Source organism: Stegostoma tigrinum, chromosome 4 (assembly GCF_030684315.1).
Source record: "Stegostoma tigrinum isolate sSteTig4 chromosome 4, sSteTig4.hap1, whole genome shotgun sequence".
Taxonomy (NCBI): domain Eukaryota; kingdom Metazoa; phylum Chordata; class Chondrichthyes; order Orectolobiformes; family Stegostomatidae; genus Stegostoma; species Stegostoma tigrinum.
This window is the reverse complement of record NC_081357.1, coordinates 69,107,538-69,123,330: the sequence shown is the minus strand read 5'-3', so window position 1 is coordinate 69,123,330 and position 15,793 is coordinate 69,107,538. Positions and strand designations below refer to the sequence as shown.

The 15,793-nt window shown below is 41.1% G+C and overlaps 1 protein-coding gene across 7 annotated transcripts in view; it reads left to right on the top strand.

Moving 5' to 3' along the window:
• ptprk (protein tyrosine phosphatase receptor type K) overlaps positions 1-15,793 on the top strand; it is a 609,799-nt gene that overhangs the window by 95,492 nt on the left and 498,514 nt on the right. For all 7 annotated transcript variants that reach the window (XM_048530889.2, XM_048530888.2, XM_048530884.2 and 4 more), the window contains exon 2: positions 4,000-4,122. In XM_048530889.2, coding sequence (XP_048386846.1) covers positions 4,000-4,122 — 123 coding nt within the window. The remainder of the gene's footprint in view (positions 1-3,999; positions 4,123-15,793) is intronic.

Below are 15,793 nucleotides of genomic sequence, written 5' to 3'. Positions count from 1 at the left end.
TCATTATTAGTCAACAATCATGATTGTTCCATTATGTAAGTTACGCTTATGGGCTTTGTCTGTTGTGGTTGCTTTTGTTAGTCCTGTAGATGCAAAAATGTTTTGAGATCATAATCAACTCTTCGAATTGATTTACGCAGATGTACATCTGGTTACAATTACTCCATAACGTTTGATCTCTATTTCTATTTAGTTTTTGTACGTAATAAGGTAAAATCTTGCATTTTCTATGCTGGTTATGGGAAGAATTGTTAGTTTAAGCTATCATTATATATTTCACAATTCTTCTATGATACCATTACAACAGGTAGAAAGAATGATGATTTATCCATACTGTAATCACACCCTGGATGATTATTTATGTACTGGTACCCTTAATCTGATCTGTGGCAATTTTTTTTATTCACTTGTGAGAGGGCGACATCGTTGGTTCATCCAGGACTTATTGCTCTCCCAAATTACCCTCGAGAAGGTAGCAGTAAGTTGATTTCTTAGACCACTGCAGTCTGGTTGCTGTAAGGAGAGAATGCTGTTATGGAGGGAATTCCAGGATTTTGATCCAGCGGCAGTGAGGGAATGGCGATATATTTCCAAGGCAGGTTGGTGAGTGGTTTGGAGGGCAACTTGCATATGGTGGTTTTCCCAAGTATCTGCCGCCCTTGTCTTTATAGATGGAAGTAGCCGTGGGTTCGGAAGGTGTTGTCTAAGGATCTTTAGCAAATTTCTGCACAGCAACTTGTAGATCTAGCTACTGAACATCGATCGTGGAGTGACTGGATGTAGTATGAATCAAGCGGGGCTGCTTTATCCTGGATGTCATCAAGTTTTGTGTGTTGTTGGAGCTGAGCACTTCCATGTTTGCCTTGCTCAGTGACTTAGTTTTGAAATTTATAACTGTCAGGATAGATTGAAGAGGCTGCAACTCTTTTCTCTCAAAAGTGACTGAGACATGAGAAATCAAGATCTCCAAGATTGTGAAGGAATTAGTTGGGGAGATATTGTCAGTTGTGGGGATTTGAAACTATGAATCTAGTATAGCTACTAATAAATTTAATAAGGATCTTGGGAAGACTCCAAATGATTCGGGTGACTGGAAAGTGGCATTTAGTGCCTTATTGAAATGGTCGAGGTGCAAAGGATTCATGTGCTTAAGGGAAGGTTTGGTAACTGAGGGGGAAAGGAATAGGTTATATCTGTATAGGATTATTTTAAATAAAGTGGGAGGAGACTCTTTTGGATCACACTTACCAGCACTGACCAGATGGGACAAATTATCGCTGTTGCAAACTCTAGATCATGTATAGGGTTGCATAAAAGCGAATTGAATTACATAGAAGCCAAAGCACAGAAACAGACCATTTGATCTGATTCCTCACAAAAATATTCACCAATTCAGGTTAATTCATTATACCCTGTACAAAATCTGTCTAATCCTTTTTTGTTGTGAATACATCAAATCTCCCCTTAAAGGCATCAGTGTTGCCTTCTGCAGCCTCGCCATGTTATCATGAGTATGACATAAACCTCTGAATAAATTTGTCTGAGTAAACATTTCATATGAAGTATAAATCAATAGTATAAACACAGGAAGCATTCATATCAGTTGAAATTTATTTTGTTGTGTAACATTGACTTGTTTATTCATCAGAAAGTAAAATTATTGTTAAGAAATTGGTCATTTGTCATTAAATAATCAGCCCTGTTAAGTAAATCATGTGAAGATGCTGGGAATTTGAAATGAAAAACAGGAAATTCTGGAAATTGATCAGAATACGTCTCGGCTGGGAACTGAAAAATTGGCATGTTTAGTGCACAGCTTTCAGAATAGGGACTAACTTATTGATGAGCAGCATTTAAAAATGGGGAAGGGAAACATGAGCACCTACAAGTATAGAATTAATTCAGCAGTAGTAGGAACTGCAGATGCTGGAGAATCTGAGATAACAAGGTGTAGAGCTGGATGAACACAGCAAGCCAGGCAGCATCAGAGAAACAGGAAAGCTGATGTTTCGGGCCTAGACTCTTCTTCAGAATTGGGGGAGGGCAAGAGGGTTCTGAAATAAATAGGGAGAGAGGGGAAGGCAGATAGAAGATGGATAGAGGAGAAGCTAGGTGGAGAGGAGACAGACAGGTCAAAGAGGCGGGGTGGAGCCTGCAGCGGTGAGTGTAGGTGTGGAGTGAGAGAGGTGATAGGTCAGTCCAGGGAGGACAGGACAGTTCAAGGGGGTGGGATGAGCTTGGTGGGTAGGAGATGGGGTGGGGCCAGGTGGGAAGAAGAACAAGTTAGGAAGGTTGTGAAGTCCACTTTGATAGCATTGGGCCGCAGGGTTCCCAAGCGGAATATGAGGTCCTGTTCCTGCACCTTTCAGGTAGCATCGTTATGGCACTGCAGGAAGCCCAGGATAGTCGTCTGAGTGGGAGGGGGAGTTGAAATGGTTCGCGGCTGGGAGGTGCAGTTGTTTATTGCAAACCAAGCGTAGCTGTTCCGCAACGTGGTCCCCAAGCCTCTGCTTGGTTTCCCCGAGGTAGAGGAGTCCACCATGGGAATAGTGGATACAGGATACCACTTTAGCAGATGTGCAGGTGATATGGAAGGTCTTCTTGGGGCTGGGATGGGGGTGAGAGGGGAGGTGTGGGGGCAGTGTAGCCATTCCTGCGGTTGCAGGGAAAAGTGCTGGGTGTGATGGGGCGGGAGGTGAGTGTGGAGCAGACAAGGGAGTCACGGAGAGAGTGGTTCCTCTGGAAAGCAGACAAGGGTGAGGAGGGAAATATCTTTGGTGGTGGGGTCAGATTGCAGATGGCGGAAGTGTCGGAGGATGATGCGTTGGATCCGGAGGTTGGTGGGGTGGTACGCGAGGACACGGGGGGTTCTGTTTTGGTTGTTATTGCAGGGAGGGGATGTGAGGGTCGAGTTGCGGAAAATGTGGGAGACACGGTCGAGGGCATTCTTGACCACTGAGGACGGGGATGTTGCGATCCTTGAAAAACGAGGACATCTGAGCTGAAATTTCAAGCCCACCAACTCCCACAGCTACCTCTATTCCGAATTCCTTCGCCTCTGCCGCATCTGCTCCCAGGATGAGGCATTCCACTCCCAAACATCTCTGATGTCCTTGTTTTTCTTTAGAAAATTTCTGAAGAAGGGTCTAGACCCGAAACATCAGCCTTCCTGCTCCTCTGATGCTGCTTGGCCTGCTGTGTTCACCCAGCTCTACACCTTGTTCTCTCAGATTCTCCAGCATCTGCAGCTCCTACTATCTCTGAAACAGCCAGGCTTTGTTTGTTTTTAAAACAAAACTACACAAGTTGACTCTGATCAGGGCATTACACTGAGAAATGAACCAGCCAGTGATTGAATTGAAATGGTGCAGTGGACACGCATGTTCTTTCTGTGTGTAGATAACAGGAGTTTGTGTATTAATAGAGCCCACTTGCCAAGCAATCAGCACTTTCCATTCATCTAGAATAAACGTTGATTTTTTTTCCCCCCCTTGAATTTGTATCCCTGCCAAAATGCCCTGATTAGTGCAAGATGAAAAGCATTCATAAATTGTTTTTTCAGCAATACTCCAGTTCTGTGCTACCAAACAGCAATCTTCTAATCAGTAATTTTATTATTGTAAAAGCTGTGAGTGGAATTATCACTATAAAGTGACAGTACGATGAGGGGTCATAGTTTCTGCCTGATTTGAAGGTAAAGGTTGCTGATGCTATTAGGAAATCCAGCTTCACAGATAGTGACAAACAGTTGCATGTGACCACAGAGTACTGGTAGAGAACGTTCAGAGACACCATTGAGAACTGTACAACCTTGCTGTGTGGATCAATTAATTGTCTTGTGAATGGATAAGAAGCAGTTAGGTACATCAACGCAAGTATCAAAATCAACTCGTAAGACTTGCAGAAGACTTCTACGTGGAAAGTGTCAGGTGAACCAGATATTTCTGTTAGATCTGTTATTCCTTCAGCAATTTATTTTTTCTCCTGTTTCGGTCACAGGAGGCTGCACTTTCGATGAAGGCCTGGAGCCATGCGGATATTGGCAAGATCAGGAAGATGACTTTGATTGGACGCATGTCAGAGCTGAAGATATGTTGCATTTGCAGTACGATGTACCAGAAGGTGAGAAAAGGACAATTTGCGCAACTATTTCGGGGCTTTGCTATTGATTTGGAAGACTTGGTTTCAATTTCGTCTAACAGAATTCTCAGGAAAAAGCCTGAATTTTCAGCGTTTCTGTCATATTGGCATATGGTGATAAAATGCATGAACCTGAATAAGTTGCTTTATTGCGAAGAATTTCAGGAATTTATATTTAATGGAAATCATTTGTCAGATTTTAACCTGAAGTGACAGAAATTGTTTCAAAGATATATTGTAGAGTATTAATGTGTTGAACAGCTTTTTGATGAAGCATTTCAGCAGGTAATAAGGGAAGGTTAGATACTGCCAATAGTTTTGGTTGTAGCTCTAAAGTCACACTAAATAACCCCAATTTTCTTTGCAATGCATTGTCAAGAGAAGATTGAAACACAAGCTTCACTTTATGGAGCTGTTGCCAAGTTAAAGTAACTCAGTTGATGGATTGCAAATCATTGGAAAGCTTTTGCTAAAATGACCTTGTCATTTCTTTTGTGACCATCTGAACTGACTTTCTGTGCAGAGTGGGTAAAGGAATAAACATGGAATTTTAGTTTCAATTACGGGACCTTTTACAATGAACAATTTTTTTTTAGTAGTGGAGAAGGCTATCTTGTTCATGATTTAAATGAATTTATATAGTTGTGAAAGTGATGTTTAGCACCTTGTGATGTGACCTACAAATTTATATTTTATTAATTAATTCATCCAACAGAGATTTAAATGGTTGAATTTCAAGACAACCTGTGTAAATGTTAGATTAAAGAGTGCATTGGAAGTATGGATGCATATGTCGGGATGATGTGCTATGACAATGTCTTCAAGAATGTGCAGGTGATCAGAGAACCCGAGGGCTGATACCTCATGGCAGTAATTGATGCCCTGATCATGGATTTTTCAAGTGTGTTCACTTACATGAATTTGTTAATGGTGGTTACGCTATTTTAATTTTCATTATAAATCCTGATGGTGTTCTCACCTACGTCTGGGAGCCTGTCACTGGCCATTGGGGTTAAAGGTGGAAAGAAGTTTGTGCCTGCTGCTTCTGGGAGGAAGAGATTGAAGTGTACACTGGGACTCCATGTCAGCATTTTTGCTTCTGGTCAAAATAATCAAAATCAGACAGCCCTGGGGGCACAGGTGCGTAGATCTTTGAAAATGGAGTTGCAGGTATATGATGGCGAAGGCGGCGATTGGCACACTTGCCTTCATTGGTCTGTGCATTGAATATAGGAGTTGGGATGTCACGGTGCAACTGTACAGGACATTGTTGAGGCCACTTTTGGAGTACTCCCTACTATAGGAAAGATGTTGTGAAACTTTGAAAGTGCTCAAAAAAGATTTACAAGCATGTTTTCAGGGTTGGACGGTTTGAGCTACGGGGAGAGGCTGAATAGGCTGAAGCTATATTCCCTGGAGCGTCAGAGGCCAAGGGGTAACCTTATAGAGATTTATAAAATCATGAGGAGCATGGAATAGCCAAGATCTATTTCCCAGGCTGGGGCAGTCCAATACCAGAGAACATAGGTTTAAGGTGAGCAGGGAAAGATTTAAAAGGGTATTTTCATGCTGAGTGTGGTGCATCCATGGAATGAACTACCAGACGTGCTGGTGGAGGCTTATACCCATCCAGATGCCTGTAAAATGTTGTAATTGTATGTGCATATGAAGGGTTTAGAGGGATACAGGCCAAATGCAGGCAAATGGGGTCAGTTCAGTTTAGGATATCTAGTGCGGATGAGTTGGACTGAAGGCTCTGTTTCCATGTTATACATTTCTATGACTCCATGACACTGCCAAGAGCTGAGTGCATGTTATGAGCTGTGACTTCATTGCAGTTCTAGAACATAGAACATAGAACATTACAGCACAGTACAGGCCCTTTGGCATCGATGTTGTGCCGAACTGTCGTACCGATCTCAAGCCCATCTAACCTACACTGTTCCATGTACGTTGATATGCTTATCCAGTGACGACTTAAATGTACCGAAAGTTGGCGAATCTACTACCGTTGCAGGCAAAGCGTTCCATTCCCTTACTACTTTGAGTAAAGAAACTAGCTCTGACATCTGTCCTATATCTTTCACCCCTCAATTTAAAGCTATGCCCCCTCGTGCTCGCCATCACCATCCTAGGAGAAAGACTCTCCCTATCCACCCTATCTAACCCTCTGATTATTTTATATGTTTCAATTAAGTCCCCTCTCAACCACCTTCTCTCTAATGAAAAGAGCCTCAAGTCCCTCAGCCTTTCCTCGTAAGACCTTCCCTCCATACCAGGCAACATCCTAGTAAATCTCCTCTGCACCCTTTCCAAAGCTTCCACATCCTTCTTATAATGCGGTGACCAGAACTGTACACAATACTCCAAGTGCGGCCGCACCAGAGTTTTGTACAGCTTCACCATAACCTCTTGGTTCCGGAACTCGATCCCTCTATTAATAAAAGCTAAAATACTGTATGCCTTCTTAACAGCCCTGTCAACCTGCGTGGCAACTTTCAAGGATCTGTGTACATGGACACCGAGATTTCTCTGCTCATCTACACTACTAAGAATCTTACCATTAGCCCTGTAATTTGCCTTCTGGTTACTCCGACCAAAGTGCATCACCTCACACTTGTCCGCATTAAACTCCATTTGCCACCTCTCAGCCCAGCTCTGCACCTTATCTATGTCTCTCTGCAACCTACAGCATCCTTCGTCACTATCCACAACTCCACCGACCTTAGTGTTGTCTGCAAATTTACTAACCCATCCTTCTACGCCCTCATCCAGGTCATTTATAAAAATAACAAACAGCAGTGGACCCAACACCGACCCTTGCGGTTCACCACTAGTAACTGGTCTCCAGGATGAACATGTTCCATCAACTACCACCCTCTGCCTTCTTTCAACACGCCAATTTCTGATCCAAACTGCTATGTCTCCCACAATTCCATTCCTCCGCATTTTGTACAATAACCTATTGTGGGGAACTGTATCGAACGCCTTGCTGAAATCCATATACCACGTCAACCGGTTTATACTCATCTACCTGTTTGGTCACCTTCTCAAAGAATTCAATAAGGTTTGTGAGGCACGACCTTCCCTTCACAAAACCGTGCTGACTATCCCTGATCAATTTATTCTTTTCTAGATGATTATAAATCCTATCCCTTATAACCTTTTCCCACACTTTACCAACAACTGAGGTAAGGCTCACTGGTCTATAATTACCAGGGTTGTCTCTATTCCCCTTCTTGAACAGGGCAACCACATTTGCTATCCTCCAGTCATCTGGCACTATTCCTGTAGACAATGACGAGCTAAAGATCGATGCCAAAGGCTCGGCAATCTCCTCCCTGGCTTCCCAGAGGATCCGAGGATAAATCCCATCCGGCCCAGGGGACTTATCTATCTTCACCCTCTGAAGGATTTCCAATACCTCTTCCTTGTGAACCTCAATCCTACCTAGTCTAGTAGACTGTGTCTCAGTATTCTTCTCGACAACATTGTTGTTTTCTAGAGTGAATACTGTTGAAAAATATTCATTTAGCGCTTCCCCTATCTCATCTGACTCCACACACAACTTACCACTTCTATCCTTGATTGGGCCTAATCTTACTTTTGTCATTCTTTTATTCCTTAAATACCTATAGAAAGCCTTAGGGTTTACCCTGATCCTATCCGCCAACAACTTCTCATGTCTCCTCCTGGCTCTTCTGAGCTCTCTCTTTAGGTCTTTTCTGGCTACCTCGTAGCCCTCAAGTGCCCTAACTGAGCCTTCACATCTCATCCTAACATAAGCCTCCTTCTTTCTCTTGACCAGAGATTCCACCTCCTTTGTAAACCACGGCTCCCGCGCTCTGCAGCTTCCTCCCTTCCTGACAGGTACAAGAGAAGGCTGCACAGCCAGATGCTGTTATTGGGCTGAGACGTTAAATACCTGAGTACCCCCTCAGATGGGAGCAGTGCCTATCCTCTCATGTTGTCATTAGCGTTTGATGGACCATGGGTGATGGAAAGCAAAGCAATTTGGATGCATTCATCAAAACTTAGTGCACAGGTACAAAAATTAATGTAAAGGGTGATTGGAAAGTTGGCCTTTATGGTTGGGGAACAAAAGTGGGGAGGTAACAAAGTGTGGAGCTGGATGAACACAGCAGGCCAAGCAGCATCTCAGGAGCACAAAGGTGATGTTTTGGGCCTAGACCCTTCTTCAGAGAGAAGTGGGGAGAAAAGTGGGAAGGTGTTTTGTTCTGCATTACTTTGGCCCAGCGCCTTTCTTGAGTGCTGTTCAGTTTTGGACACTGAACCTAAATTGTTTAACTGCCACTTTGATATCCAGTATGGAATAAGTACAAGTTTCCTTCAGTTAAGAACTGAAAAGTTAGAAAACTTCAGACCCTTTCACAGTTTATTTTTTAGCCAAGCGCACTATTCCTCTAGTTTACCATTCCTTTTCCTGACAAGTTTTTGGGGTTGAACCAGGAGTTTGTTTGACACTGAAATCAGCTCCTGATGATATCTGCACGATTACTTACTGATTAATTTGACCTGACTAATGTGAATATCACTCTCTGGAGATGAAGTGGGTCCTATTTATTACTTGCGGGAAATAGGAAGCTACATGCCTGAAGACTGTCAGGAGCTGGAGATGGTCTGTCTCATTCAGGGCCTCTGTTGGACTGCCTTTCCTCCACCAAAAGGTTGAGAGATTCATCAGATAAAATCCGAAATAACTGCGGACGCTGCAGAAACAAAGCAGAATTTGCTGGAAATGCTCAACAGGTCTGGCTGCATCTGTGGAGAATAATCAGAGTTAACATTTTGGCTCAAGTGATTCTTCCTCAGGAGGGTTTGAGAGAAGGGCCCCTGGATCTGAAATGTTAACTCTGATTTTTCCTCACGGATGCTGCCAGACCCGCTGAGCTTTTCCAGCAATTTCTGTTTTTGTCTTTGTTGGAACTTCAAAAGTGACTCTTTCAGAACCTCTATCTTATACAACACCTGCTGAAATAATATTCCACAATTCCCTAGATTCTGTAAGGGTCCCAGAGTATTGACAAACAGCAAATGAAGCAGTGCTATTCAAGATGGTGGAACAGAAAGCAAAAAACTGCAGGGGTCCTGTTTGCCAAATTTAGGTCTTGAACACAGTTCAGTCTGTGTAATGTTTAGATTTTCCAAAGCGTTCAGTCAGGTACCCCTCAAAACGATACTCGCAAAATAAGGGTCCATGATGTGTGTGTTTTGGAGAAGCGAGGTGCAGCATGTAATCAAATGTCTTGAGTATTGTATAACGACCAGGGGAAATAGCATCTGGCTAAATGGGTAATTTTGAGATTGACAAATGGCTACGACTGGCCGTCCTGTCAAGGATCAGTGCGTTGGTGTCATTTTACATGACTTTGATCAGGGAGCTGACATGAATGTGGCCACAATTTTCCAATGATACAAGGACAGGTAGGAAACCAAGTTAGGAGGACAATACAGGGTTTTCTATGAGCTATAGATAGGTTAAGTGGATGGGCTAGAGTGTAAGATATGTGTATTTGCCCACTTTGGTGGGGAAGAGAGAAAAACATAATATTAATTTTGATAGACAGTGCAGAATGCTGTGGTATAGAGCTATCTGTGTGTTAATTTCATGGAATGAGTGTTACTGCCAAGGCCAGCCTTTGTTTTTAGTTCTACCTGGTGGTACTGATCCTGGCATCCCCTCCTGCAGTCTTCAATGAACCACAGTTGACCCTCTGACTTCATGGTAATGCTAGAGTGGGGGATATGCTGGGCCATCAGTTTGCAGATTGAGTGCCAGTGTATCCCATTTATCACAGCTCTAGTACCATCCAACATGTAGGGGACTCTGGGTGTGAAGACAGGTTTAATCTCGACAAAGATTGTGCTGGTAGTCACTCCTCCTGAAACACTAATGTTGGTTCCCTCACCACCTGCTGCAGACCCAGCCTCTGCTGCCCTTAGTGTCTTTTTCAACAATGAGGAGTCTTAATTCATTAGCCAACTGTTGGACGGTATGAGACAATCAGCAGGAAGTTTCCTTGCCTTGTTAAACCTGATGCCATGAGACTGTATGGATTCTGGGGGTCAACTTTGTGGGCTTCCAGGCTGCCTCCTGATTGACTGTGTTATCACTGTGTCACCACCTCTGGCCACATTCTGGTGTTGGGACAGTACATATTAAGCTTCCTAGGCAGTTTAAGAATGCAGTTAACAATCTACTGCTTTGTTATGGTTCTGGAGTCAAATGTCGGTCAGTACAGGTGAGCATGGCAGGTTTCTTTCCTGGAAAGCTTTTTGTGAACCAAATGATTTATAATGACAAGCACCAATGGTTTCTTGATTGTTATTTGACCTTCAGTTCCAGGTTTGGTACGTTATAAACCCACTACCCGCCATAATGGGATTCAATTCCAGATGCCCAGAATAGCCTGGTGCAATACAGCCACGTCATTGCTGCTCCCGTTTTGAAGTCAGGCTCCATGAGTAGGTCTGGCTTGGAAGAATGAGAGATGATTGCTTTGAAACATGTAAAGTTCTGAGTGGGTATGAAAATGTTGCAATTCATGGGGCCAAGGAACTTGGGGCACAAAAAGTTGTGATTAATTTTTTTTTCCCCTCTGTGGATTACTGCTGGGAATATGCCGATGTAGAGAGCAATGGAGTCTGTGTCATCGAGTATACGTGAGATTGTTACACAGATGTAGAAGTGACAGGAGAGAAGCAAGAGGCAGAAAAACACTGGTGAAGTTTAACCATGATGTTATTGAATGACAGAACCGTCTCGAAAAACCCAACACCCTGTTTCTTTTCGTCCAACTGATCTCCCATTTCCAGTTCTCATTTAATCTCCTGTTATCTGTCAAACTGTGCTTTCTTATGTAGAAGCATTGCCTCGTTTTTAACATTCTTCAACTTATTTTCAAATCCCTCCCAAAATTTTGCCCCAGTCTTTCTCAGTAACTTCCTGAACCTGACAACCCTCCATGCATATCTCTCGTCCTCCAATTCTCACCTTTAGAGAGTCTTGAATTTAATCATTCTGCTATTTCTGGCTTTGTCTTTGTTACTGTCCCTAATCCCTTCCAACCCTCCCTTTTTGACTGAAGTAAGCACAACCTGTGGTAAAAGCCTCTTGTGCTTCATGTGTCAAAAGTGTTCCACTTTTGTCTTGGTTTGTTTTAATATGTTAAAAGATATTTTATAGTTATCCAGTATGGGGGCATTATGGGGCAGTGGCAGTGTTGCTGCCACCAGGCCAGAAGATCTGGGTTCAAGTCCCACCTGTCCTAAAGATGTCTCAAAAAAATGTCTGAACAGGTTGTTTAAAATTATATAGTTCTTAACTATCAGAAATTGTACTTCGGTCTATGGGTTGTGGGTTAAGCAGGATTTTAAATTAGGGCTAATCATTAAGCACTGAATTCAGTTTGTAAATGTTGAACTGGAATTGGTTGAATAGTGACGTAATTTGGATATTTCCAAAGGAAATAAGTGTGATAGAACAGAAGATTGAAAAGAAAGTGAAAGAAATAAAAGTAAAGGACCTAGTACTGAAGTTAAGATCTCTGTACAGCCAAGCAAACAGTGTACTTAATAAAATGGAAACTGGAGATAACAAAATGTTGTAAGGAACTGGTATCATAACAGTTACTAAGGCATGGCTTGAGCATAGTCTGGGCCGGAGTCTAAATATTGCAGAATATCCGTATTGGGAAAAAAATGGAGAAGGGATAAAAGTAAAGTGAACTAGTTATATTTGATAATACCATAAAATGAAAGGTGACCAGTCATACACACAAAATTTACCTGTATGGAAGTACAAGATAATAAAGGGTCAAACATAACTATTGGGGTGGGCTATAGTTCAAACCAACAGAGATGGAGGAAAAAATTGCAATAACTTGAGGCCGAGAGTTAGAGAGCATAAAATATTCGTAAGGAAGTAAAACCAGATTGAAATTAATTATCTTAATATTAATTAAGATGATAATTAATTTTTAAAGTGTTATAAAGGTGGTGAAGGAATGACGTTCCTAGAATATGGATATCATTCCTTACTTGGTATGCAAGACCCAACAAGGAAGGATTCATTCTTAGAGAGATATTTTTAATCAACCTGTTCAGAGAGATTATTAGACACCACCTAGGGCAGCTCAGACTTGAACCAGGCCTCCTGGCTCAGAAGTAGTGATACATGATAGGCTCTGAAGAAGATTTTTTTGTTCTCCGAGGAATTTATTGAGGAGAACTCTTTTTTTCTTTTTATTCAGTTAATCAGCCAAGTGGTTTATTTGATTTAAGTTTTTAATGTTTGATATATATATATATGTTTTTAATTTTTACCATTTAACATTTATTTTCTGGAGGTAATTTTAAAAAAAAGTTTATTTTATATATATATATGGTGTTATTGAAAGTTCAGTTTGTCGGCTTCATTTTAGTATGGCCATATATGAGGTACAGAGTGAGATGGCTAGTAAGTTTAGAAATGTTACTACACGGCAGGATCAATCAGATAGATGGGTGACTGTCAGGCAAGGTAAGATAGAGGAATAGCCACCAGAGACTTTTGAACTATCAAATGGATATTCACTTTTTGGAACTGGAGAAAGGGATAATCTCTGAAGAAAATGGAAGGGGCAGTCAGTTATTGGACATTTGGAATGCTTCTAACGTTGGGCAGCATTTGATAAGATTTAATAGAATCATTGTTATAGGGTATTCTGCCGTCAGGGCATAGACAAGAGATTCTCTGGCTGGTTGTATAAATTTAGAATGGTATATTGCTAGGAATAAGGACTTCTCTCTATGTTTTAAGCATTTTGTGAAAGGTGGGATTGAGAAGCCAAAAATTATTGTACACTTTGGTAAGGATAACTTTTCTAGGGAAAAGACTAAAGCAGTACAGAGTAAATTTAAGAAGTTAGGTCGAAGGTTAAAAAATAGAACCTTAAATGTAGCGACTTCTGGTTTACTCCCAATACCAAACTCAAATGAAAGGAGTAAAAGATTGAAGGAGATAAATCAACTGATGAAGAGCCGGTATATTGTTCAGGAATTCAGCTCTTAGGACAATTGGAATGTCCTTGGGATAGAAAATACCTGTTCAAAAAGGATGGGTCTCAGCTAAATTGGGAAGGGACCAATATCTTAATAGGGAGACTTTATACTGATGAAGAGGGGTAGCAGAGGAATCCTAAGTAGCAGTGTAAATACACGGGTTGATGGGGAAGGTTCTGAATGTGAGGGTAGCACATAAATTAGAAAAGAAAGATGAGAGTTAGAGTATTTAGTAAATCTGAAGAACTAACTTGCATTTATTTCAGTGCAAGTGACCTTACAGGTAAGGCTGATGAACATAGAACATATGTAGAACATAGAACATTACAGTGTAGAACAGTCCCTTCGGCCGTCGATGTTGCGCCGACCTGTGAACTAATCTAAACCCATCCCTCTACACTATCCCATCATCATCATCATCCATATGCACATCTAAGAACTCGGGTCATGTTTAAGCACATGGGATTGGGAAGTCATTGCTATTAGAAAAATTTGGCTGAGACTGGCAGCTCAATATTCCAGGTTTTAGATGCTATAGAGGCAAGAAAGGAGGTGGGGTGTGGGTGGTGGTGTTTTGATTAAGGAATACATTAGTGCTGTAACTAAGGAAGATATTTCTGAAAAATTGTCCAGTGAAAATGAGTAGAAACTACAAATAAGGAAGGAAGATCACTTTAATAGGATTGTACTGTAGGCTCCCCCAATAGTAAGAGGGAAATTGAGAAACAAATACATAGGGAGATTACAAATATATGTGGGCACAAGAAGATTGTAATAATAGGGGATTTTAATTTTCCAAGCATAGACTGGGACTACAATAGTGTTAAGATTTGGATTGTGAAGAATTTGTCAAAAGTGTTCAAGAAAATCAGTATGTGGATGCTCCTACTAGAGAAGGAGCAAAACTATACCATTTCGGCAATAAGATAGAACATAGAACATAGAATAATACAGCGCAGAACAGGCCCTTTGGCTGTCGATGTTGCACCGACCTGTGAACTAATCTAAGCCCCTCCCCCTACACTATCCTATCATTAGGAAAACATCCACAGGCCTCCTCTGGATAACTGATTTATGTTCAGATTTGGATAATGTGGGTAAATGTGTGACAGTAAAAAGGATGCTTCCTGATTTGTATTGATTCATCTTAGTTAAGCTTCAGTGGAATGTTCAGTGGATATTATCAAGCTGGAGAGGGTTCAGAAAAGATTTACCAGGATGTTGGGTATGGAAGGTCTTGAGTTAGAAAGAAAGGCTGGATAGGCTAGGGTATTTTTCACTGGAGTGTAGGAGGTTCAGAGGTGACCCGATAGAAGATTATAAAATAATGAGAGGTTCGGATACAGTTAATGGTAGTTATCCTTTCTGTAGTATGGGGATTTCAAGACAAGAGGCACAGTTTCAAGGTAAGAGGAGAGAGATTATAAAAAAGACGAGATGCAAATTTTTTATATGTAGTGGGGTTCACATGTAGCATGAACCTCCCTGAGGAAGTGGTGGATATGGTTAGAATCACAATGTATAAAAGACATTTGGATAGATACATGAATAGGAATGGTTTGGAGCGACATGGGCCAGGAGTATGCAGGTGGGACTAGTTTAGTTTGGGATTATGTTCAGCATGGACTGGTTGGATCGAAGGGTCTGTATCACTCCATGACTCTATAAAAAGAGCCTGAGTTTAGAAATGATATAAACACACTTATTTCAGATTTAAATAAATTTTAAAATAAATTAATAAACCTGAAAGAACAAAAAGAAATTGAATATTTTTAATGATTTGTTTTGAAAATGATAGTGTTGCCATACATCATTGTGATCAATATTTGCTGAATACTGCTAACATAGCAACCAATTATCTGCCATTGATTCTGTAGATATTGGTGCTCAGAGTATTCGGCAGCTTTTGTTTTAAGGATGACTATGAAATTGGTTAACTTTGAAATTCTTTTTCAAACCACAGCTCCAAGGTTTAAACAGAGACCTTGAAGGTGAAAATGGAAATATGATAAAGACGTACAGGCTAGAAATAGCTGCCAGAATAATTGAACACTCCACTACAAAAGTGACTGAATAAAGATGAAAAGTTGCTGTACACCACAGTATTTCCTCTTGTTGTACAATAGTACAATCTAAAGTTGTTTGTCAGCTTTGACCAGTTCTGGAATTCAGTCTATTTTTGTCGAAAATACAGTATTTTCCCTTTTGTTATGGTGTTCAGATCAGGAGTGGCATGGTTTAAATAAATTGATGACCACTGTTCTTCATAATTCCTGCCACTCATAGAACTATGGCCAAGAGGAAATTAATCAGATATACAGACCTTAAGATTCATAACTTTGGAACCTCCAAATTTTTCTAAACTAAAAGTATTCAACCTGAAAGCAGTGATAATTCCCTCTGGATTTTTGTTTATTTCTGAATCATGTTAAGTTTTGAATATTCAGCTTTGAGCTGAAGGATGGAAAACTGATTTATGTTCAGATTTGGATAATGTGGGTAAATATGTGACAATAAAAAGGATGCTTCCTGATTTGTATTATTCATCTTAGCTGAGCTTCAGTGGAATGTTCAGCATCAAATTTGCTGC